At 35.9% G+C, this 26,029-nt stretch overlaps 1 protein-coding gene across 2 annotated transcripts in view; it reads right to left on the bottom strand.

The window, feature by feature from the left end:
- Nucleotides 1-237: 237 nt before the first annotated feature.
- Stpg2 (sperm tail PG-rich repeat containing 2) overlaps nucleotides 238-26,029 on the bottom strand; it is a 574,528-nt gene continuing 548,736 nt past the window's right edge. Inside the window, exons 11-12 of one of the 2 annotated variants that reach the window (XM_074041065.1) lie at nucleotides 5,221-5,365; nucleotides 238-502 (exon numbers count right to left, since the gene is read on the bottom strand). In XM_074041065.1, the coding sequence (XP_073897166.1) occupies nucleotides 5,234-5,365 (132 nt within the window). In that variant the 3' untranslated portion in view covers nucleotides 238-502; nucleotides 5,221-5,233. Of the gene's footprint in view, nucleotides 503-5,220; nucleotides 5,366-26,029 lie in introns of those variants that run through there. The other variant, XR_012435515.1, reaches the window with a different exon arrangement.

Consider the following 26,029-nt stretch of genomic DNA (forward strand, 5'->3'; position numbering starts at 1 on the left):
TTACTTACTTTTTACTTCTATTTGTAGATAAAAGTCTCACCCAGTAAAACTACTGAGTATTTCCTCTATGATATTTATTCTCCACTTTTAGAATTTCAGAAAAACAAAGCATAAGAAAACAAGTGGATAGCACATACACATGATAGCATCACTTGCTTTGTTTCAGCATGCCTAGTATTTGTAAAGCAACTGCATTTGGTTAGAGAATGAGGCTCTGAAGCAAAAAAAAAAAAAGGCTTTTCATCAGATGTCTTTATTCAGTATTACATCTTATACAAAGGCACCAGTAGTGTATGTTTAGAAAGAATGCAAGGAATATATATAAAGCTTTTGTTATGAGGAAAATCTGTTCTTATGTGAACAGTTTTTTCCATCTCCAGAGGTTAGAAGAATTGCGTTTCTTTGAGTAGCTGATGGAGGACATCATCAAACTGGAAGTACTTCTTTGTGCAAGAGCTGTCAGCTTACCTTTTTATTAGTAGCTATTACCTTTGGAGTTCATCTGTGGGGAAAGAAAAGACATTTCAGTAAGTGGTATCTCTATTGTGCTTCTTTTTTTACCTGTGCCAAACTATTCTTTCAGATTGCTTCTCATTACCCCACATAAAAGGCACAAAAATATTACAAAATGCCCTTTTTCTTGAAAACAAATTAAGGATCATTTAGTTCACATTGTGCCACAATCCTGCCTGTTGGATTGTCCTAATGACCGAAATGGAGACTAGAGCTGGTTATGAATGAATATTAAAGCACACATTGTATTTGCAATTGTATGGACTTTGCATCATGATAGCAGTGCATCTAATAAGAAGTGTCAACTGAGAGAGCAAAAAAGGAAATAGCCACCAAATGAGCTGTTAAAACTTTCACAGTGTAACTTAATACACTGATGTCAGCACTGGTGAGTATTTTGGGATTTAAGTTCTTTTTACAATAAAGTTGTAAAATGCACTTGTAACACGAGATTTTATCTTAGAAGCAATATAAATTTTTTGCCAAGCTTCACGTATGTGAGACTACATATGACAAAGACAGTTTATTTCTTCTGTGACCAAGAATAATTGAAAATGACTTGACCCAAGGCAAACCTGCAAGGTCTAGGGAACTAGTTCTGATGACATCACTCTGGCTATGTGTTGCAATTTTATTATTCAGGTAATGATTCTTTTCCTATTTTCACTCATTAAACACTTTCCTGGTAGAAGGTAACACCTATGCACAGGAAATCAATGTGAGTCAATGCCCTGTATAGCTATCCTTATCTCAACCAGCAAAACCCCTTGTTCCTTCCTATTATTGCTTATACTCTCTCTACAACAAAATTAGAGATAAGGGCAAAATAGTTTCTGCTGGGTATTGAGGGGGGAGCGGGAGGGGGTGGAGTGGGTGGTAAGGGAGGGGGTGGGGGCAGGGGGGAGAAATAAACCAAGCCTTGTATGCACATATGAATAATAAAAGAAAAATGAAAAAAAAAAACAAAAATAATCTAGACATCTAACTTATTTGTCCAATGTGACTTGTGAAAGAATAAAATGACGTATTTCTCTTTGTCAAAAAAAAAAAAAAAAAAAACACTTTCCTGTTGTCTACCTTGTTTTCCCTTCAAGCAAGCATGAGTTGAGCGGTTATCAGTCATTTGAACACATTAACTCACTTATTTTTCTTTAAGTTAGCATCAAAGTTCAGTCAAGCATCAAACTTCTAATTGTGCAGTAAAATTGTTTTTCATGAAAGTTAATTAAAGGAAGGAGCCTCCAAATGACACTACATTTTCTGAAATGCAGAATAATTCTGAATGCAAAAATCCAGTAGTTTTTTTTATTGTCTAACAGTAATGATAGGAATGAGTAGAAAGAGAAAAGATGGAATGAAGTCTTTTAGTTCATCTTTAATTGTAAAGCTGGACAGGGATTCTTGCCGTCTAAGCTTTATTCACAGAGGGTTTAGAATGTGAGTGAGCAAGTATACAACAGTAAAGCATTCTTGAAGGAATTATTTTCGTATAATACCCTGTAAAATGGTTTAATAATTAAATGCATAGCATTAACATATTGTCTTAGCTTATACTATGACAATAATAATCAGCAAAATTAATAAATCTACAGGTAAATTTAAAAAATAAATCTTTATCTTTAAAGATAATATGGGCATTTAGAAATTGATAAATAAATGTGCCAGGGTACATTATGTCTAGAAGATATTCTTTTTCATTTGTAAATGTCCATTGAAGATACATTGTGAAGCAAAAGAGAAAGAGTTTGGAAAATTGTGGTAAAGGAAGAATTTCACGGTCTGGAGTTTGGCTCAAGTGGCAGAGTGCTGCCTGCCCACCAAGTGAAAGATCCCTAGTTCAAACCACAGTACCAAAAGGAAGGAATTCAGAAATGGCAGAGAGTAACTTTTTGTAGACTATATTACATTAGAGCATTTATTTCTGTCTAAATCTATTTAAGTGAATGGAGAACTACACAGATAATCAGGCTTTGAAGGGCCAAGAATCTGGTGAGAAAAGTGAGGAAGGAACAACACTGAGGTAAACCTTATATTCCCCTGAATAAATCTTTGATCCCAAATAGCACAAGGCCAAAAAGCTAAGAAGGTAACCACAAAGTGAATAGGAATCTAAACTGACATTTGGCATTACCCCAGGTTGACAGAAACAAAATTTGTAGTTCAAGTTCAGGAAAGCAGGATTTGAAGATGTCAGATTACAAAGAGAAAGAAAGAGCATAGAGGGAGCCTGGCATCTGGTAATCTTCCTTAAGACATTTGGTAAACTGTATTTGGTGCAGGCCAAGAGGCTAAGAAGTGGCGCAGTAATTGACAGCTAAGGATCTGGGCAGCCACAGAGTATTTGGCAGAATCACAAGAAAGAGGAAAGGAAATCAGGGAAAGTTCTGGTGGACACCATTGACTGCCTGGTAGGATCACAGAGAGGTTACAACCTATGAACATGGGTGATGTGAGTTATATCAACTCCTCTAAAACATGGGAAACTGAAATCCAAATAAACACAATCCTATACTGGAAAGATAGGGGCACCTTATATTTAGGGTACTTGAGAGAAAGCAAAATGACATCTTGCCTGAAGGAAGATGACAAGAGGCAAAGTGTCAAAGTTGTCTCTATAATTTTTCATAAGCAATATTCAACATTTGGACAAACATATTAGGCATGTCAAAAGACAGAGTCAAAAGACAGAAAAAAAAGATAATAGGAAATATAATCAGATCCAAAGGGGAATCAGAGTTGGAGTTTTCTATTATGGAGTATAAAATTATGAAGAGTAAAATGTTTTACAAAATGTCAACAACATTGGGAAACACACCATGTATCTAGAATTTTTAAATGGTAATCAAATGCAAATTATACAATTAAATAATTTAAACTAAGACTACAACAGATGCACTTAACTTCAGATTAGACAGCTGAAGAGAAGATTAGTGAACTAGAAGAGATTGTTATAGAGCACACAGGTCGAATTAAAGAGAAAAGAGCATCTATAATAACAAGCTACATTAGGCAAAGTAAAAAAGACTTAATTCTCATAAATGCATTTTCAAAATAAGAGAAGAAAAAGAATGTTATAAAAGTAATATTTGGAAAGTTAATAGGTGAAAATGTTCCATAACTGATAAAAAAGAGACATCAACCCACAAAATCCATCTTACCAAACATCGAGGAGTACTGAGACAGGAAGTCTTAGGAACATTACACCAGTTTTCTTTAAATGCATAAAGAAACATTGTGAAAACAGTCAGATAAATAAACAACATTATCTTTGAAGGAAAAATATTTCATCAGAAAGAATGGAGGGCATGGTACAGTGCCTGCCTAGTATGTGTGAGGCCCTGAGCTCCAACCCCAGTATCACCCAAAAAAAAAAAAAAGAAGAAGAAGAAAGGAGGGCAAAACATAATGCAATGATGAGTTCAAAATGCTGAAAGAAAATGTATGCCATCCTGGAGTCTTTTACACATCAAAAATATCCTTCAAAAGAGAAAATGACAACAAATATTGTTTTCTATAGAAAATAATGATGAATTCATCATTCCAAAACATGAATATTATACATCAGTGACCAACAGAAACATAAATTTGGCCACAACAGTAACTGTATACTTTCTAGTGACAATATAAAAAGTAAAACAGAAGCAAATGAACAAAATCTTAATAGACTATTTTAGTTAATCCAGGATATCAGAAATACTATTTCAACAAGTAACACGAGATATTGTTACTAAGATATTTTACACTTTGTAAAACTATGCCTTCAATATCTGGTGGGCATGTTAGAGCTGGAGCACATAGCAATTTGAAATTTTCACATTTCATGTGGCCAATGACTAGCATTATAGATAGCCGAGTTTCCTGTCTGTAGCAAGAATCAACTCTGATGGCATACAACATGAGGATTTCTATCATTTCATTAATAAGTTTACTATTGCCAACCATTTTATTAATTTAATATTTCATATTAAAATTTCTACTTTATTACTTGAATAAATAAATATTTGCTTAGAATCTAGTTCTCTAGAAATTAATATAATCACAGTGGGTTCCTGAAATACAATGCCATTTAATGGTATAGATACTAACATGAAAATGAATATTTATCTGACATACATTATCATCATCAAGCTGTGTCCGTTCAGTCCCATTTTATTAAAAAAATTCAAAGCTTAAAACACTATCATAGTTATTATTTTATGCTCTGCATTTAATTCATAGTTCAGTGTGTATGAACTGTTTTTTATGAGAATATTTGTTGTTGGTCTAAACTTGCTTAGTTGTACAATCAGTCCAAAAAAGCCTTAATGTTGCAATGAGATGTAATCCCAAATAACTAACTAAAGAATAACATTAACTTTAATTTCTTTATATTAATAAAGATAGGTCAGTTAAAAGGCTGTCACTTGTACCTCACTGAGGTAATTCTTTTGTCTTTGTAAGTTTGTATGAAAAACAGATTTTATAAAAATCAGAATTAGCACTTATTTGTGGAAGCATGCACAATATCCTCCACCATAATCTCTTAATTAATTCATTGAGTCCATACACATAGCTAACATAACCAATCTCTAGAAGAGGAATGCAAAAAATATTGCTTTGACAATAAAAAAAATCATCTGACCAAGGAATGGTGTATACCAGTGAATTTATGGGTGATAAATATATAGGAACCATATGATTCAGTGAGGGCAGATAGGCACCACTTACCATTTGGAAGCTTCTATGTTGCCTTCTGGGTTTGTTTGCCTTTTTGTTTGGTAGTAGAAGTATATTTTCTCTGAGTCAAGGAAGAATTTGGCAGAGTGACATTAAATGTTCTCTTCAGAATAGAATGTTTAAAAAATGGACTGAGCTGTAGAGATTCAAACAAAGGAATATTTTAATTTTATCATTCGCAAACTTTGAAAATTTTTTCCATAAATGAATAATGAACTCATGAATGCAAATTAACTTACTAATATAATTCATTAGCATCTTACATATTTGAATTCATAGAGTTAACATTTATAAATGTGCTTCACAGTGCAAAATTTATTAGCCATGAGCTTAATTAAAGTGTGCCTTAAATTCTTGTTGAAAAGTCATATGGATTTAAGGGAGACCAAAATCTTTCAGAAAAAAAACTGTAACTTTCAAAAACAAAATAGGTATATTTTATGTGTATTTAAATACATGTAGTTTTTAAAAATGTGTATTGATATATATCAATAAATTCGACTTTAGAAATAAATTTTCCTTTCAATGAAGGCTGATACCAATTTTGACATCTACCTTCTAATTAACATTTATCCTTCTAACAAATATTTATTGTATGCATATCATCTGTTCCAGACTATTTTGCCACTATGGACATTTAACACCAAGATAAAATTCATTTGCCTTTTCCATTCAATATATCAATGAAAACAACAAGCAAAACAAGATTTTGAAACAACTGTAAAAACTAAAAAAAAAAGAAAAAAAGCTATTTGATTTTCAATTTCTATGAGGAATACCTACTAAATCTCTGTGCAAAGATGATTGAAAAATAAAATTAATGGCTTATATTCATTCTTCCAGTATTTATTTAAGTGCCTTCTTTGTGACAGATACTAGTCCTAACATAATCCTAACAACACTTCTCTTTTCTATTCATACTCCCCTACCCCAAAATGTCATACAGTAGGATGCATGAAGTTGGGAACTTAGATGAGTAGTTTCTAAGTACAAGTTGAGAATACTATATTCTTAGATTTATAATTTTCCATTGCTTGTCTGCAGGAGCTAAGATGACAGTTACAAATTTAAAATCAGAATCATAGACTAATTAACATATATAAGTGCATATTTAGACCTGGACACTTCAAATGTCTGTGACCTGCAGTAGGTTATGTCCTCTTTCTCAACCTGAATTTCTTCATTTTTCAAATGTACTCATGCTGTCTTCCTTACTTACATAGACATTCTGGGTATATGAGCTGAGTTAGAGTAGCCCTTGGTTTTGAGACACAATTTTGCATAGTGGCTAAAGGCATGGACTTTTCATTAGTTGCAAACCCTCCCTGCCCTCTGCTTTCCTTGTGTTGTTAAGCAACTTCTTCCATGTTTGGTTTCCACATTTGGAAAACAAGTAGAATAAATAAACTTACATAGTAGTATTGTCTTGTGGATTAAATGAATTAGTATGTATAAAAGATATCAATCCTAACACATCAAAACTATCATGAATCTATTACTATTATCTAGCGTGGTGTCCCCTCAAAGAGAAAATATTTGTATCAAATTGCTGAAAATAAATTTTCATTCTTGTTGTTAGAGGGAGATAAACTGGCATGGTGGAATTAGCTCTAAGTCTAGTTATCTACAAAAATCATAAAAGATCATTGAGTAGATTATTCCAACATACCTTTAGTATAAAATTAAAAACTATTATTTCCAACATCATAAGAATAAGATGTAACAGTATAACTTATTTGGTGGCATTGGCATTAGGAATAAAGAGTTATCTTCTATTGTAAAAGTTTGAAAAGATCATGGGATAAATCCAGACATATAAAAATATGAAATACAGTGGATTTATTATATGCAATCTGGACCAGGCATGATCAAAGTAAATGAATAAATAACTAAAAACTGAAAGGAATTTCAAAAATAAAAACTTTAAATTCTCATGTGTGCATTATATACAGTGGATGCTAAAAAGCTCTGTTACCCCTGCATCATCATCAGTTGTTTTTAAGACATTGTGTGATCTTCTGAGTGTTTCCTTGCCCTTAATTCTGTGAAAATATGTCTCCCAAACGCAAATGGTGTTCAAAAAGCAAGGTTAAAGCTAATGTTCTTAATGTAAGTGATTAATTGAAGATTTGAGATTTGTTGAAAGGCATGTCTTTAGTGGAAGTTGGACAGCACTATGACAAAAATGAATCAAGAATCCATATACAATTCTATGCAACCTGAGCATGCACAGTTTTTGCTCAAGGCAGTCTCCTGGAAACCACAGACATGCTGATATGAAGGGCCTATGGTAAATAGAATGTAATTAATGGAATCTCCATCACACATCTTTTGTCGTTCTCTATTACGAGTATTCACTATTCTATACTCAAATTTCCATGAAGATGACCTGGGAAACGTATGATTATGGAAATTTTATATTAGTGTTGAGAAATAGGGACAGGACATTAATATGCTAGAATTTTCAATTAATTACTGCTAGATATAGTAGGGAAGACAGTGAACTAAAGAAGGGTTAAAGAGCTAGTTCAGACCTCCTATCTCTCATTTCTAACCACCTTCTAAGCAAAAATATTGACTTCAGAAAGGTTAAAGTTTGTCATTTCTAGATATGAGGAAGTAGCTATGATCACTTGGAGTGAAAAACTGGAGTAATAAGAGGTCCAAAATTTCAATCATGGCACAGCATCTAACAGAAGCCTAGAAGTAAGCACAGTCAACTTTGACTTTAAAATAGGCAAAAGACCAAGCTGAGATACTAACATGTTTGAACTTGAGCACCAGGGAAGTAGAAGCAGAGCGAACTCAGCCTTTATCTATAACAAAGGCAAGAGAAATGAATCTCTTCCAGTGGTCACGTACTTACTGCACTGGTTCTTTCTGTACTCTTCAAAGCTCCTAGCTCTGAGAGTCTGATACTGAAGGTTCATCTTGGAGAGACTTAGGAAGCTGAGACGCGTGCCATTTGTTATACATTAGCATCGATCTACAATATTTAAAACAATGTAGCTCAATCCCTGGGAAACTCAATGGAAAAAAATCACTTACTAAGCTCAAAATAACCATAGGAATTTGGCATATGAGAAAGCTGACACTTCAATCAACAAGAAAAGGATATATTTAATGATCGTAACTACTGGAATGATTAGTTTTTTATTTGTACAAAAATGACCATTTATCCTATTTAGATATGTCTCAATGACCAAATGTTTAAAATGTAGAATATTAAGATGAAGATAAGAAAATGCAAATGGATTAGATTTAGAATTTATTTTAAGAAATTATCCTGATTCTGCACAGAGGTACCTGAGAAATTTATGATATGGTTTTATATAATAAGAAAGCCAGCATTTTTCAATTTTTTAGAAAGAACTTTTTTAGAAAGGACAATGCTTTTAATATTACCCATAACATAGAAAGAATAGAATCTGAGACAGTTATTTTATAAAGTTAGCATATTTGATTCCTAAACATGTTTACTATTTAATTTCCAAAGATATGCCCACTACAAGACTTACTGGAAAGCTAAAGAAATCAAGACAGTGTGAAAGAACAACAAACAGAATACAGAGCCCAGAAATTCACCCACACAAACACAGTCAACTGACCTTTGACAAAGGAGCAAAGACAATACATGAATGAAAATCTTTGGGGTATTAACAGGAAACTAGAGAGAAATAAAATGAATTGACTTAAAGAACCATGATGTGATATGACAAAGACAAAAAACTAAACTAATGATTATTGAGTGAAAACATGGATAGATGGCATGGATGAAAGTGCATAATAAGTTCTTAACCATGCATAAACATCTCATTAACAACTTATTTCCTCTTAAATAATATTCAAGTGGGAGAGGTAAAAAGAATGGCATCCTTGCTAGAGAGATGAAAGCAGTTATTTTGTATTCAAAGCATTTTCCACCTGAAGATCAGAATGAATATGAGATGGGTCCTAAGTGTATTTGATCTGCATTGAAATCATGTTCAGATTGCACCTTTCAGAATGCAAAAGTATCTCAAGTACTTGTCTGAAGAGTAGCCTAATGTCCACTTAGGCTTTTTATATTCTGTGTCCTATGGCTTGAAAAACTGATTTAAAATTAATCTGAACTAAAGAACAATTTATATATGCCATTTTATTGAAATTATGATGAATGTGTTTGAAATATGAATTACAATAGAGGTAAAATCAATACAAGGTTAAAAGCTATGTTTCTGACTCAAGCTCATAATGAAATAAATTATAACATATTTTAATTTGCCACTGTTTAATTTTCACTGAAATTATAAATAATAGGTATATACTCATGTGTTATAAAATATATTGTTCAAAACATTTTAGTCATAGGAATTTACTAGAGCATTTTATTCATGTATTTTGATAGGACAGAAAAAAAAATATATATATATATACACCCCTGTGGGATGATGAATGCCTTTTCAAAGCAGAATAAGAATTTCTTTAAATAAAATCAATTACATTGCTCTCTGTCAGAGAAAAATGAGAGGATATGACCTGTTAATTTCTGTACTACTACTTATCAGAAGTACTAATGTTAGAAGACAGAATAAACAATATTGAAACCAAATTGACCAAACAACTTCAAAAAAGTCACTGTCCTGAAAGACAAAAACTAAGAATGTGTTCTGGATTAAAGGAGATTAAAAAACCATGATGATTAAATACAATGCATTAGTCTAGATGTCAAATATTAATAGGGCAATTAGAGAAAAATTAGAGTAAGATTTATATTATAGATAATAGTATTGTAACAATGTAAAATATCCTGAATTTGATCATTGCTTTGTGATTACATTCAAGAATTTCTTCATTGTTAGGAATAAGTGCCAAAGTATTATAAATATAAAAGAAAGATTATGATGTATGATAGATGCTTACAGAATGATTACAGACAATATAATTCCACAATATTTTCCATAACAATGTAGAAATTTGTGTGTATCTATGTGTGAGACTGAGAGAGTACAAATGATAAAGCATGTTAACAATATATCAATATTTTAATTTTTTCAAAGTAAGTGTTGAATCTTAGCACTGTTATCTGAGCACTCAGAAGGTGGAGGCAGGAGAATTGCAAGTTCTAGGCCAACCTTAGCTACATTGAGTTACACAGTATGAGAAAATAAGTTTTTCTGTCAAAGTGTATGTCACCTTTTTAATTGCCTTTATTTCCAGCTTCTTTTTCTGGATTCCTGCTGAACTCCCTCTGCCCATGAGAATTGCCTACTATGTTGTGTATCTTAATACTTCCCCAAAGTAGCTATAGAATTTCAGCTGGTCGAGAAGAATATGAACTTTTGATATGGACCAATACAGGTCAAGAGGCAGGCTATTCACATCAGGAATATAAGGGGGGAATGGATTGACTCCCCCACTTTGTGCTAGTTTTCCTACATGCATGCTGGCACTCTTCTGGCAAGAAGTAAAGTTTTGCATTGCTGAGACAATTCTTTGTCTCTATGTCTTTAATTGAGATATTAATTTCTAACAAATTTGATGCATATTGGTCTGGAAGCCTGACTTCCAACAGGGGAGAGGTAGGAGTGCCCTTCTGCCTGGCTTCGGAGGCCCTGGGGTATCAGGCGACCAACATCCCTGAACTGGAGACTCATTCCTGGGTCTGGATTCTCTTAACAATGCAGTGAGGAAGGACCCACCTACCAGTCAAGCAATCCTATGCATAGGCCAAGGTAAGAAATGCCATTGGATGACAAAGTATTCCTTGGTGACTGCAGAGGTCTTGGAGGCTGTGTAAGAGGGGATGAGACGTGTTTAAGACATAAAGTGAGTGTAGAGTTCCAATTTGCAGTTCTATAGGTATCCAGGCAGCTACATACAGCTTTCTGGTGGATCACAATGTCCTAGTCAGGGATTTATACCAACCGGCCTATTGCCAAGTAGTGCCATCTACTGGATATCATCCAGCAAGGGAATCAGTCAGAGAGGAACAAAGCATTTGGGGTAGCATATGAGATACCTCTTAGAAATTAGGGATGGTGAATATCTACCAGGTTCTGTCACCAGACAGATAGACCGGGATAGGCCACAACGCCAGTAAAAAGAACTCTGGGGAAAATGCATCCACAAATAAAATCCCTTCAGACAGTCCCTTAGGACAAATGTTAAGATACTGGTCCCATAACCCAAGGACCAAAGGCAAAAAGAAGCAACCAATGATGCAATATTGCTGTTTTGTTTGGACTCAGGGACCCATCCTCAAACTAGCAGTTTTCTGGCCAAAATTTGGGTCAGATGAAGACTGGATCCATCAATTACTGATTGAATAGGTTAATGATAAAAGCCCAGGGAGCAAGAAGAAATTAAATATGCTCTCTGTTGAAAACAGGGACCTACAGTCCTATTCCTCCTACAGCCAAGGATAGATGATAAAACTAAAGACCAAGTAGAGCCAAAGCCCTTCAGATGGGACCCTCTTTCTGTTTGCCCCATCCCCCTTATGATGATTCAGGGACTCCTCAGGCTCAATCCTAAGATCAGAATGAAAGCCCTGGTCCAGAGGTTCAGTCCAGCCCCGACTCTGAGCACTCTCATAACTCCCAACCAGTCTTTGGTTACAACTTGTCCCTCTCAGGGCTCAGACATGAGTTTCAACAATGTCAGAGGGACATTCAAAACCACCCCTTTCCCTTGTCTCCCAAGACACCGTCCCAGACCTTTTACCCACTCAGAGAGGTCCTGAGTGGCAGTAGAAACTTCAGTTTTGTTGATGCTCCACTGACTTGTTCTGAGGTCTGAAGTTTTAAGAGGGAATTATAGCCCCTTTTAGAAAATCAGATGAGGTCGTTGACTAGTTTGACCAGTTCTACTTACACCTTGGTAGAACTTATGTCAATTCTGAGAATCTTATTCTCTGGGGATGAGAGAAGTATGATAAGGAGGGCTGCCTTGACTATATAGGAGAAGGAACACCTCCCCCAACCCACATCCCTGGGGGCCCTGGAATTGAACAAGCTGATAGAAAATTTCCTCTCAAGGATCCTCATTGGAATAACAATGATCCTAATGAGGAAGGGAAAATGTGGGACTTGAGAAACAATTATCAAAAGAATTAGGGAATCTGTTCCACAGTCCCCAAAACATAGCCAAGGCCTTTGATGTGCAGCAGAGAAAAAATGGGGGACCTGCTGACTTCTTTCATAGATTAATAGACCAGATGAGAAGATATTCAGGGCTAAATATAGATGATCCCCTAGGACAAGGAATGCTTAAACTCCATTTTGTAACTAATAGTTGGCTGGACATTGCTAAGAAATTGCAAAAACATGGAAAACTGGAAAGACAAGAGTTTAGTTGTATTATTAAGAGAAGCACAAAAGGTTTATGTAAGACAGGATGAAGGAAAACAAAAGGCTAAGATTATACTAGGCATTCTGGGGCAGGCCACCAGAGGAAAAAAATCACTTCTCAAAGAGCCAAATACAAATCCCCCAAAAGCCTCAGAAAGGAAAGCAGGGTTCATGAATCCCACAGGGCAAGAAAGAAAACAAATGATATCAATGTAGGAAACCAGGACAAGAATTTCAGACAAGAATGCCCTGAAAGGAAAAAGGAAGAGAGGATAATTCCTTCTTAGGACCTTTGAGGAGGAAGAGGGTTGTCAGGGATTCTTTTACATGGATGGGTCTACAGAGAACCTGTAGAGAACATAAAACCTCATTTAACAAGCTGGAAAGTTTGTCTGAACTTTGGGTGTATTGCAGTTCAGAATCAGTGAGCTAGCACACTGGGGTCCTCACCAGTCAGCAGAGGATTAAGTAATATCAAAGGGGAACACCCTGGAGGAGAAAATCACATAAAAAAGGACACCTGTTGAGGGCACAGCAGAGTGCACTTTCCAACATCACCTATGCTCACAAGCAACCTACACCAGCATTAAGGGACTCTCTCCTGCATGCGCCTCTCCTTGCCAGATCTATCTCTCCAGAGTAAGAGAGACCCTGCCATGTGATAGCTCTCCCTCCTGAGCGGATTGAAGTCCTGGCACTCTTAACCCAAAGGAGCTGACTGCTGACAGCTGGGTGGGTTCCTTTGTGGAGCACAAGCCTGGCCTGTGGTGGATGGAGAAAAATTAAAAGTTATTGAATCAGGAAGACTACCCAATAACTGGTTAGCCCAGACCTGTGAATTGTTTGCATTAAATCAGGCCCAAAATTTCTTAATGGATAAGAAAGAAACCATGCATACTTAGAACCATGCATACCTAGATTCTAAATATGCATTTGGGGTAGCACACACCTTTGGGAAGAAATGGGCAGAAAGGGGATTAATTAACAGTAAAGGACAGGATCTAATCCATGAGGCATTGATTGTTAAACTACTAGAGAGTCTCATGCTTCCTGAAGAAATTGCAATAATCCATGTACCAGAACATCAACAGAGTGGCTCCCCAGAGGCTCAGGGAAGCAATTTGGCAGATAAAGATACAAAGGAGGCTGCCCTCCATCCAGAACTCCAAATGCTACATCTCACCCTCATCTTCCAGGCACCATCCATGAGCCCTGTTTTCACTCCCTCAGTGAAGGTCCAACTAGAGAAGCTGGGCACTTCCCAAAGCCAAGAAGGGAAATGGCTTCTTCCAGATGCAAGAGCAGTTCTTTCTAAGCCCCTTATGAGAGAAATAATGACTCAATTACATCAGGGAAGACATTGGGGAACCCAAGCCATGTGTGATGCTATTCTCAGGGCTTATGTATGCCCAAGAATTTATACCTTGGCAGATCAAGTTACTGAGTTGTTTAACTTGAAGAAAAGTTAATAAATCAGGCTGTGAGAGGACAACTTCCAAGAGGAAGTTGAGGATTAAGGCCCTTGCAGAGTATTCAGGTGTATTATACAGCATTACCTGGGGTGGGCCACTTTAAATATTTCTGGTCAATTGGGTTGAGGCTATGCCTTTATCAAGTGCCACTGAAAAAGGAATGGTTAAAGTACTTTTGGATAACATAATTCCTCAATTTGGACTTGTTGAAAATATAGATTCAGATAACAGCCAATATCATTAAGGAATTACAAAGGCACTAAACCTTAAATGGGAATATCATACCCCATGGCATTTCTCTTCCTCAGGAAGAGTTGAAAGGATGAACCAGACCCTAAAAAGGACAATTAACCAAATTAGTTCTCAAGACAATACTACCCTGGATTAAATGCCTATCCCTTACCTTGCTTAGAATCGGAACAACTCTCTGAAAAGATATAAAAGTTTCTCTGTATGAGATGTTACATGGGTTACTTTACACAGACAGCCCTTAGGCCTCCCCTCTTTTGAAACCAAAGACCGGTTTCTTCAAAACTACAAACTCAGTCTTTCCTCAATCTTGTCATCCCTTAAGACCAAGGATTGCTGTCTCAGTCCCCATCTCTTGACTTCCCAGCACACGTACATTAGCCTGGAGATTACATCCTGGTCAGTACCTGGGGCAGAGAGAAGTTTGAGCCATCCCTGGAGGAACCCCACCAGATGCTAGTCACTACTGAGACAGCAGTGTATACTACTAAAAGAGGATGGACACACTACACTTGAATAAAGCCAGCACCCCAGGGAGAGCATTGGGCTCTTCAAAACCTGGTGAGACAAAAGTAATTTTAACAAGACTTTAATGGGACTGTTGTTTCTTTTCCATTTAAGAAATGGCATAACCACTATTAATGTTCCCTGGGCTTCCTCTCCCATAACTATCAAGTTTGATGCAAGTCTTGTTATCCCCTGTGGTGATCTAAGAAATCAACATTATCTTCAGGACTTAAGTACGTGTGTGTGTGTGTGTGTGTGTGTGTCCCTCGCCACCACCCTCCCTTCCTAACTGGATAATCACACTAGTCAATACAACGATCCTCCATGCGCTAGTTGGGGTGATGTGGGATGGAAAACAAACTTAAGGAGGATTGCTGCACAAACAGCTTCACAGCATTGTAGGTATACAAGTCACCCCTTCTGGAAACATACACTGCCAAAGATGCAAATCTGTAGCATCACGCCCCATCCCAGCTGTCAGCATCTTCAGTGTAACCCCCTTATACTGATTATCAATGATCTTTCCTCTAGGTCCACTGAGCTATCCACCTTCAGAAACCTGGCTAAGAGCTCATAATGCAAATAAGAACCCAATAGGTACATTTCTTTTAGAATTGCTCTCGCAGCCTACTACCGTAACACCCTCCAATGTTCTGCTCCCAATGCTGTCTCACAAACTCCACCATAATCAAATGGCTGTACTATAGTAGAAGTCAAAGACTTAAGACAAACTATAGCCATTGAGACAGATTATAGGGAAGCAAATGACTGGTTGGAATGGATCAACTGTTCCATCTACATGCTAAACAAAATGTTATGCATGTGTGGCCAGAAGACCAGAACCCCAAGTTGTCCCTTTTCCTTTGTAGGAACCACAGACCCTGCTGGAATGGCTTATATGATTGCTCTCTTCCAAGAAAGGACAACCTGGGGAATAGATCTTGCTAGACCTTGTCACTACTGTTCCCCTCGATTGATGACCCTGAAAGGCTAAGGCTACCTCAGTCGGTCAGACCCCCATTTTGAAACTCTAACTACACTTTGTGCCGTTCCAGGTCGGGGGAGAAATTGGAGTTTCTGGGGAATGTCTCAGGGTGCAGTGAAGGCCAATCCTTTGAAGAGGTAGCCAATAAAACTGCTCTAGTGGTTGCCAGGGAAGATGTCTGGTGGTATTGTGGTGGACCCTTACTTGAGGTTCTTCCAGTCAAATGAAGTGGGACTTGTACTTTAGTCTAATTGGCTATCCCTTTCACCTTGGCATTTCAAAACTCTAAACCTTCTCTGGCTAGGAGAAAACAGAAGCAGAATCTTACTTCTCCTGGCTGGTCATTCAACTCTCACATTTATATAGATGCTATTGGGGTCTCATGAGGAGTTCCCAATGAATTCAAAGCAAAAAATCAAATAGCTGCAGGTTTTGAGTCAGCATTGTTTTGATGGTCTACTACCAATAAAAAATGTAGACTGGGTTAATTACATATACTATAATCAACAGAGGTTTGATAACTACACCTGAGATGCAATAAAGGGAACTGCAGAACAACTAGGCCCCACTAGTAAAATGGCATGGGAAAACTGAATGGCTCTGGACATGATTGTGGCAGAAAAAGGGGAATATGTGTCGTAATTGGAGGAGAATGCTGTACATACATCCCTAATAATACAGTCCCAGATGGAACTATAACCAAGGCTTTCCAGTGCCTGACAGCCATGTCAAATGAAATAACAAAAAATTTAGGAATAAATGATCCCTTTACTAGTTGGCTATAACAATGGTTCAGAAAATGGAAGGTAATAATGGCCTCAATTTTAACATCTTTCATTGTTGTATTTGGGGCCCTAACCTTAATTGGGTACTGTATTATTCACTGTATATGAAGACTGACAATTCATCTCACAGAAACTGCTCTAGCTAAACAAACTCCTGTGTCACACCAGCTTTTGTTATACACAGCTGAAATAGAAAGTCAACAGATGTTAAAAGAGCTTGAACAAGAAGAGTATTAAATTAAAAGGGGAAGATTGTGAGAAAATAAGTCTTTTCTGTCAAAGTGTAAGTTGCCATTTTAATTGCCCATATTTCCAGCTTCTTTGTCTGGATTCCTGCTGAGCCCCCTCTGCCCACAAGAATTGCCTACTACACTGTGTATCTTACCACCTCCCCCAAGTAGGTATAGAATTTCAGCTGGTTGAGTAGAGTGTGAATTTTTGATCTGGGCCAATTCAGGTCAAGAGGCAGGCTATTCACATCAGGGATATAAGAGGGAATGGATTGCCCACCCCACTTTGTGCTGGTTTTGCCCATGTGCAGGCTGGCACCCTTTGGGCCAGAAGCAAAGTTTTGCATTGTTGAGAAAATTCTTTGTTCCTGTGTCTTTAATTGAGATATTAGTTTCTAGCAGTAGCAAGACCTTGTCTCAAGCAAACAGGTAGGAATATAGCTCAGTGGCAGAACTGCTTGCCTAACATGTGCAAAGCCCTGGGTTTGATCCCAAGTACCATGAAACAAAATGTAATCTCAAAATGAAGTCTCTTCTCTAAATTTTAGCAGTTTAACTGCTTTCTAGCTTCTGTGGTTATAGTTCATCCTCCCCTGGAAATGAAAGTCCTCTGCTGTATCTGTTACCTTGTGATTATAAAAGATGCCTCTTTTTAACAAGGTCAGCATTTTGTTTCGATGCTTAGATTTGAGCCAGGGCTTTCCACATGCTAAGCACAAGCTGTATCACTAAACTATATTCCCAGCTCCACTAATGTCAGTGTCAATGTTAAACGGCTTAAATTTTATTTTTAGCCTAGAGTTTTATAAAATCTATACTAATGGGCTGTTTGGATTCCTCTAACCATCCAGTTGATTTATAGCAATTCTTCCCAACACCCTTTCAAGCACTAAAGAGGAGCATGTTCTCTATTTTCTTTCCCTTTTTTTTTTTTTTTTTTGCAGTGCTAGGGCTTGAACTGAAGGCTTACATCTTGAGCCACTCCATCAGCCTTCTTTGTGAAGGTTGTTTGCCTTGTGAACTACTTCCCCAGGCTGACTTAGAACCCACAATCCTCCTGATCTCTGCCTCCTGAATAGCTAGGATTATAGGCATAAGCCATCAACACCAAGCTTTATTTTCTGTCAGTCTTGTCACATAACCTTTTCTTTGATGTTTTACTCTTACAAATAATTAGAGAATGACAGTGGAAACTATTATGTTTCACTTAGTAAAGTTCTACATAATCATTATATAACATCCCAGCATGTATTTCACAACTAGGTAATTAGTAAGGAATTGTGGTTAACTATAGAGAAATGGCTACAGTATTTGTAGAATAAACTTTTTACTTTCTCCTCATCCATCAGTCTCCACCAACACATTTATCCATGTATCTGCACCTGTACTTTTTTATTCTCTCCTATTATTCTCAGTAAAGTTTTCCTGAAAAACTCATTGAAGATGTCAGCATTGCTCCCCAAACCCAAAATGCAACAGCTTCTTTTTCTGCTTTGTTTTCTTCTCCATATTACTAATGTCTATATTACATATTGCTTTATTGCTCACCTAGTATACTAGAAGTTATTTTCATATGGTTTGTTCTAAAGTATTTATAACTTTGTCTGACATAAACACCTGAATTTTTTTTTTAATTCTGAGACCTTAAGTCCTCATTAATTTTCTAGAAAATAATGCCAAGATTATTTTGGGTAGCACTTCTCATCTTCTTTATTTACTTTTCTAAAACTGATATTATGTTTCACCATCCTGAACTACTCACCATGTATATTTCTGGTAATTATTTATTAAAAATATAGCATAGATGTAGCATAGATAGATATAGAAAAGTATGCAAATAAGTATCTCAAAATGAATTTTTAAAAAGTGAGCACTATTGAATAAGCAGCACTCAGGTTAAGAAACAAAACATTACCAGAACTCCAAAAGGTTCCTCTGTGTCCCCACACAGCACACCCCCTCCCATAGCTACTCCAGGACTGCAAGAGTCACAAGAATCTTGACTTCTAACATGATGGGTAGAAGAGCTTTTCCCAGTTTTGAACTTTACATAATGGAATCAAAAAGAGCATTTCCTTTCGTGTCTGCCTCCATTCATTCAGCATTATGCTCACGATATGGATCCGTGCGGTTGTGTATAACATTAATTCTCAATTCTCTTCTGCATTCCATTTTATAAATCCACTACAAAATATTTTATCTATTCTACTTCTGATGACCACTTATGGATAGTTTCCATTGTTATTAAAAAGAGTGCTATTGTCCATAATTTTACATGTCTTTGTTGAAAACATGGACACATTTCTGTTGCTTGTATACCTAGAAAAGTTAACTGTCAGGTTATGAACAATCTGTACATTTAGTTTTACAAGTACTTTCCCAGATTGTATGAGAATTTCACTTGTCTCCACATCCTTTTTCCAACATTTGCTGTCTTTTCTCTCCTGTCCCCTCTCCCTCTCTCTCTTACATTTTAGTTACACTAATGGGAATGAAGTAGTATGACACTGCTATGAACAGAATGTTTGTGTCCCCTACTTTCCCTCCCTCAAAATTCACATGTTGAAATTCTAACCCCAAAGTGTTGGTGTTAGGAGGTATTCCACTAGGAGGTAATTAGGTAATAAAGGTATAGCCCTCACATGGAATTATTGTCTTTACAAGAAGAAGCCAAAAAGGTTGCTATCTCTCTTTCCATCCATGTCAGAATATAAGGTTGCGGCACTGTGTACCCCAACCATGCTAAAGCCAGATCTCATGCTTCCAGCTTCCAGAACTATGAGAATAATTTCTTTGTCAGTCACCCAGTCTATGTTATCTGTTATAGTAACCTGAATACATGTCTGTAATTTAAATTTGATTATCATTTCTAATGCAGTTGAATAATTTTGTTTTTAAAAATTTTCTATTTGTTATCTGCCCCTTTAAAATTTATTTTTAGCTCACTTCTAGACATAATTATGACAAGTATCTTTGCCATTCTCTGTGATTTATCTTTTCATTCTTTTAATGATATCTTTCAATCAAAAGCAGTTTTTCATTTTTATGTCACCCAGTGTATAATTTTTTTCACTGTAACTTAGCATTTTTTGTGTCCTGCCAAAGAAGTATTTGAATAACTGAGGCTCATGAAGATATTCTTCTATTTCTTTTTTTCTAGAATCAATGTTTTTACTTTTCATGCTTGGATCTATAAAACACTTAGAATTGATTCTGTATGTGTTATAAGAATCACATTCACATTTTCCTGTTTGAAAAGTTAGTTGATGTGCATCGTTCCTTGAGAAGACCAACTTTTCCATTATTCTACATTATCACACAATATTTATGGGTCTATTTGTTAAATATATGCTTCTTTTCCACTTGTTTATTTGTATGTGAATTCCACCCTGCTTATCTACAGTAGATTTATATAAATCTTAATATTGTTATTTAAGTCCTCTAGCTTTGTTCTCATACATTTTGCTTTATCAGGTTCCATATAATTTTCCATATTAATTTAAAATCAGCATGTCAGTTTCCATGCACACAAACTATTAAGACTTTTAATTAGTCTCACTGACTAAAGGTTCCAACATCTCCCAAATCACCAATCAATCCAGGAGCATATGGCTTTTAGGTGATTTAAGATCCAAACCGTAGCAGTAGGAATGAATTTTGTCATTATTTTTTTTAATCGGTTAAGATGAACATATAATTCCACACACACTCCTCCTTTTTTTTTGCAGTATTGGAGATTGAGCCCAAGACCTTGCATACTATTTGAATTACACTCCCAACACTTTTGTATTTATTTTGTTTTTGAGAAAGGCTCTCATTAACTTTTCCTGAGCTGGCCTTAAACTCTCAATCCTCCTGTCTCCACCTTCTGAGTAGCTGAGATTGTGGCTGTGCTTCATAACACTAAGTTTTCAAATTGTATTTGCAAATGTGCTAAATTTTAATTTTTCATATTTTATTTTTAACCTTGCTTTTCTGGAATACTCTCCAAGTTTTCAAGCAGTCTCTTTAAATTTTTTTTCTTTTTACAGTTTTAGCAGCAAATATTATTTGTACAGGAAGAATTTGTTGTGACTTTACATATGTGCTTAAAATGATATCCTCCCACTGGTATCCACCCCTGGACCAGACCTGTTTTACTTTCCTGTCCTTTTTTAAGTGTATATTGATTGTGAAGAGGGGTTTGCCTTGGTATTTCACACATTTACATATCATAATAGATTAACCCCCTCTATTATTTACTATTTCTCTATAACCCTATTCCCTACTATTCAACAATGTTCAGTGCAACTTCTTATTCTGTCTTCATAAATAGATGTAATGTATTTCAATAATATTTACTCTCTATCATTCTCTTTTCCTCTTCTGCCTCCCGACAGTCCCATCCAGCAACAGACCCACTATTACAATCATGTTCTCTCTCAAGCTCTCTCTCTCTACATAGATAGACAAATAAATATAGATAGATATCTATATATACATATATAGATAGATCATATCTAAATGATCATATCTAGATGATCATATATGTATTTATGCATACATTTTTCTTTTAGATCTAGCTTCCACATATGAGGGAAAGCATGCAACCTTTGTCTTTCTGAACCTGGCTTACTAACTTAACATGATGATCTGCACTTCCATCCATTTTCCTACAAAGAAAATAATTTTATTCTCTTTTGTGGCTGAATAATCCTCCATTGTGTATATATACCACATTGTCTTTAATTAATTCCTCATTATGTAATAATTAAAACTTATTTTTATTAGTACATATTTATTATACAAAGCAATTTCATTGTGATGTTTCCTTACATGCATATAATATGGTTTGATCAAACCCACATCCTCTATTATTCTTTCTTATTCCCTTCCTCCTTTTATAAACAATTTTAATGGGTTTCATTATTCAACTTTCAAGCATGCATATGAAGTACCTCAGTCAAAATGGTACCCCCATTATCTTCTCATCCTCTCTTTTTTGCCCTCCCCCCTCCTGCTGATTCCCCTCTTCATAAGTGCCCATTTTACACTTATGTCATTCTTGTTTGTTTGTTTGTTTGTTTGTTTTAGTTTAGATTCTGCACATGAGAGAACAAGAGACACTTGTCTATCTCAGTCTTGCCTTTTTCACTTAACATAATGATTTCCAGTTTCCATCCATTTTCCTGCAAATAACATAATTTCATTCTTCTTTATGCCTTAATACTCCACTGTGTGGTATATATATACCACACTTTCTTTATCTGATAGCATAGTTTCACTATTATGCATAGTGCTGCTATAAGCACAGATGTATAGGTATCTCTGTTGTATGCTTACTTACATTCCTTCAGATACATGACCACTAGTGGTACAGCAGGATCATATGGTAGTTTTACTTTTAGCTTCTTGAGGAACCTCCATACTGATTTCCATAGTGGCTGCACTAATTTTCATTCCCATCAACAGTGTATAAAGCGTCCTCTCCCCAGCCCCTGCATCATTGCCAGCACTTGTTGTTTTTGTTGATAGTAGCTATCAGTAGATGCATAATAATAGCAACACAAAAGCCTTTGACACAATTCAACTTCTTTTTGTGATAAAATCCCTAAAGAAGCTAGGAACAGAAGGAATGTACCACAACATGGTAAAGACTATGTATAATAAACCTACAGTCAACATTGTCCTGGACACCTGAAAAACTGAAACTATTTCCTCTTAAGTCAGGAATGAGAAAATGATGTCCACTCTCTCCATTCTTATTCAATATGATGCTTGAATTCTTATCCAGAGTAGCAAGGCAAGAGAAAGAAATAAAAGGGACACATGTAGGAAAGGAACTAATAAACACTTTTGACAAAATAGCAGGATACACAATCAACCTACAAGATTTATTTTAAAAAATTTATACATACGTGTGTATAAATTCTAGAAGTTTTAATAGCTTTTAAAGAAGCATTTTAAGTATAGTTTTATATGAACTGAAACATTGCAAATATGTTACCTAGTGATCCCATAAACACTACACCTAGTTCCTCATTGCTAATATCTTAACATTTGTTTGGCATATTTGTTACAATTAATAAATCATTATTGCTTCTGGAATAATCAGCCTTTTGTTATTGTAACAAAACAGTTGAGATAATCATATTGAATAGAAGAAAAGTTTATTTTGGCTCATCAACAATTGGTCCTGCTACTTTAGTCCTGTGGCAAGGTGGTACAACATGGGTAAAAGCACAGATTCAAGGAATCAGCTCACCTCATGGTGGCTAGGAAGCAAAGAGAAAACAGGGGGTTCAACGCTCCCATATCCCCTTCTAGCCCATGCCTCCAATGACTTTAGTTCTTTACATGAGGCCCACCTCATAAAGATTCCATCACCTGCCAACATCCTCATGGGCCAGGAGCCATGCCTTCAACACATCAGCCTTTGAGAGACACTTATCCAAATTATGGCAGATACATTATTATCCACTAAGTCTATATTTCATTCATATTTTTGTAGTATTTACCTAATCTCCTTTGTGTATTTTGGGATCCCATTATGATACTATATTACAGATAGTATTTAGTGTTTGTGTAGCTTTATACTTCACCCTTTTATATTGCTGTAGAATATTCATTGCATAGATATGCCACGACTTCTCTGTTTACCTGCTGAATATCATCTTTATTACTTTTGGGCTGTGGCAATTACATATAAAGCTGCTATAAATATTTGCATGAAGGTTTTTGCATGCATATAAGTTTAAGATCAGTAGAATAAATACCTAGGAACACAATTGCTGGATTACCAGGTAAGGTAATATTTACCTTTGTAAGAAACTGCCAGATTGTGTCTCAAAGCAGCTGTACAGGTACATTCCTAACAAGAAACAGTTCTGTTTCTGCCTCTAATTCTCTGTATACCAGCCAGCAATTCACATCACCATTTGTTTGGATCTTGGTGATTTTCATAGGCACATAGTGGAATGTCATTTCTGTTTTAATTTGTATTTCTTAAAAATAAATAATGTGCCTCATATTTTTTAAATGCTTATTTGTCAGATTATTGTGTTGTTCCATGTCACCATGCAGTAGTGGTTATAAACAGTTGGTGAACCTAAGTAACTAACAGAATATTTGTAATAATTCTAAATAAACTATTGTTGCATAGGGATACAGCCATAGTCATAAAAGGCCAAACTTATATCCACTCAAATAACTGTAGTGCTTTTAACACATTCACCCTTACAAAATCACTTGCTTTTTTTGTCTCAGCTTTCCCCAGCTGGGATAAATTTTTAGAATTGTGTCAAGAAAAGTTCTTTCTCCTATAGAGCTGACCTTTATCATGGAGTAGGCTATGGGTATCATGATTGTGTGTCTTCGCTTCAGGCTGGCTCTTTAAGGAAAACTTCCTAGAATTCTGACTAGGAGGACCTGGTGGTAAGCTACAGAGAGAAAGATCATGATGTATGTGTGCAGTCCCACCAAGCCTGCAGTCACTCCATGTCACCCTCACAGTCTATCAAAATTACCATGTCAGTATGGCTCAGTAGTATAGCTCCAGGTAATGTGTGTGATTCCTCATCCCAAATTCTATCACATCATTCACTTAATGGGATTATTTTATTGTCTCTTATCAAAATTTTTTATTATGTAAAGTTCTTTTTCTTTTTTCTTTTTGGCAGTACTGAGGATTAAATTCAAGGCCTTGCATTTGCTAGGCATGTAGTCTATCACTTGAACCACACCTTCAGCTCCTTTTTGCTTTTGTTATTTTTCAGGTTGGGTCTTACATTTTGCCTGGGGCTGGCCTCAGACCATGATCATCCAACCTACAACTTCCTGTTTGACTAGGATGACAAGCATGCACCACTACTAACAACTTATGAATGAGATGGGATTTCTCTAGCTTTTTGTCTGACTGGCTTCCAACTATAATCCTCCCAATCTCTATCTCCCAAATAGCTGAGATTACAGGTATGAGTACCATACCTGGCCTTTCTGAGCAATTTGTGTGTGTGTGTGTGTGTGTGTGTGTGGTACTGGGGTTTGAACTCAGGGCTTTCACCTTGAACCACTCCACCAGCTCTATTTTTATGAAGGGTTTTTCAAGATAGGGTCTCGTGAACTATTTGCCTGGGCTAGCTTCAAACTGTGATCCTCCTGATCTCTGCCTCCTGAGTAGCTAGAATTACAGTGAACAATTCTTGAGTAGTAATTCTCCTATTGTTTATATATGTCCATTCTCTCTCACAATGGCTTGTCATTTTTTTTATTGCCAGCTTCTTTTTTTAGTGATTAGGGAAGAAAAATGGGCTCAAAATTAAAAAATAAATTCTGCTGAAAAGTTTTGTGTTTATGTCTACCAGATTCTGGGATTTTAAAACAATCCTTTCTATTTATCTATTATTATACCAAAAGGCAATAAAACGATATCCGTAGAAATGCTTTATGCAGGATGTTTGATTCATCCTGCTAAACATCCAACCACATTCAATCTCCAGCACTGAGGCCAGTAGAGCCCATGTCTGAGGTGGAAAACTTTTGTGAGTATGCGTTTGATAAAGGCTGGGACTCATCTATAACAGTTTAGTATTAATATCTAGATGGCTCCTAATTTTTGGTCTATATATTCTTTATGGTTTTGTTGTTGCTGTTTCTTGCTCATGTTTGTTTGATAGAACAAAGATTACAGTGTGCATCTGTACAATGTAACAACTTCCCCCAAACTATTCCCTTCCTTCAAAAATAATTTAGAGCTGTATAATATTTCACTAAAAGGTTACATCATATTTTACGTCAACCTGTACTTAATATAATTTACACTATTTTTAGTTTTTCACTTTTAACACAGACTTACTAAGTCAGAGCCAACCATCTCATGAGGACTGATACATACTGTTGGCTTCCTTTTTATCTTATACTTCTTATTCCTAAACATTATTTTGCTAATTTGATTAAAATGCTATGTTACCTAGTTCTTTTAATGAATCTGCTTTGATTACTAGTAATGGAAATTATTTTATTTATTTTCAACTCATTTGAGAAGTTAAAAAGAGCATACTATCTGAGGTTGTAAAGATTTAGTATCAAGTTCTGCCTCTTACCCCACGAATGGGACCTGATGCTCAGTTTCCTTTTCCACTGATGGGAATGAGCAGTTTTTAACAGAGCACTTGGTGCACAATAAATGATTTATACCTAACACTTTTCTGTAGTGTTTGCTAATAACATTTTTCTATTTTTTATTGAGATTTTAAGTGTTTAT

This window comes from Castor canadensis, chromosome 9 (genome assembly GCF_047511655.1).
Source record: "Castor canadensis chromosome 9, mCasCan1.hap1v2, whole genome shotgun sequence".
Lineage (NCBI taxonomy): Eukaryota > Metazoa > Chordata > Mammalia > Rodentia > Castoridae > Castor > Castor canadensis.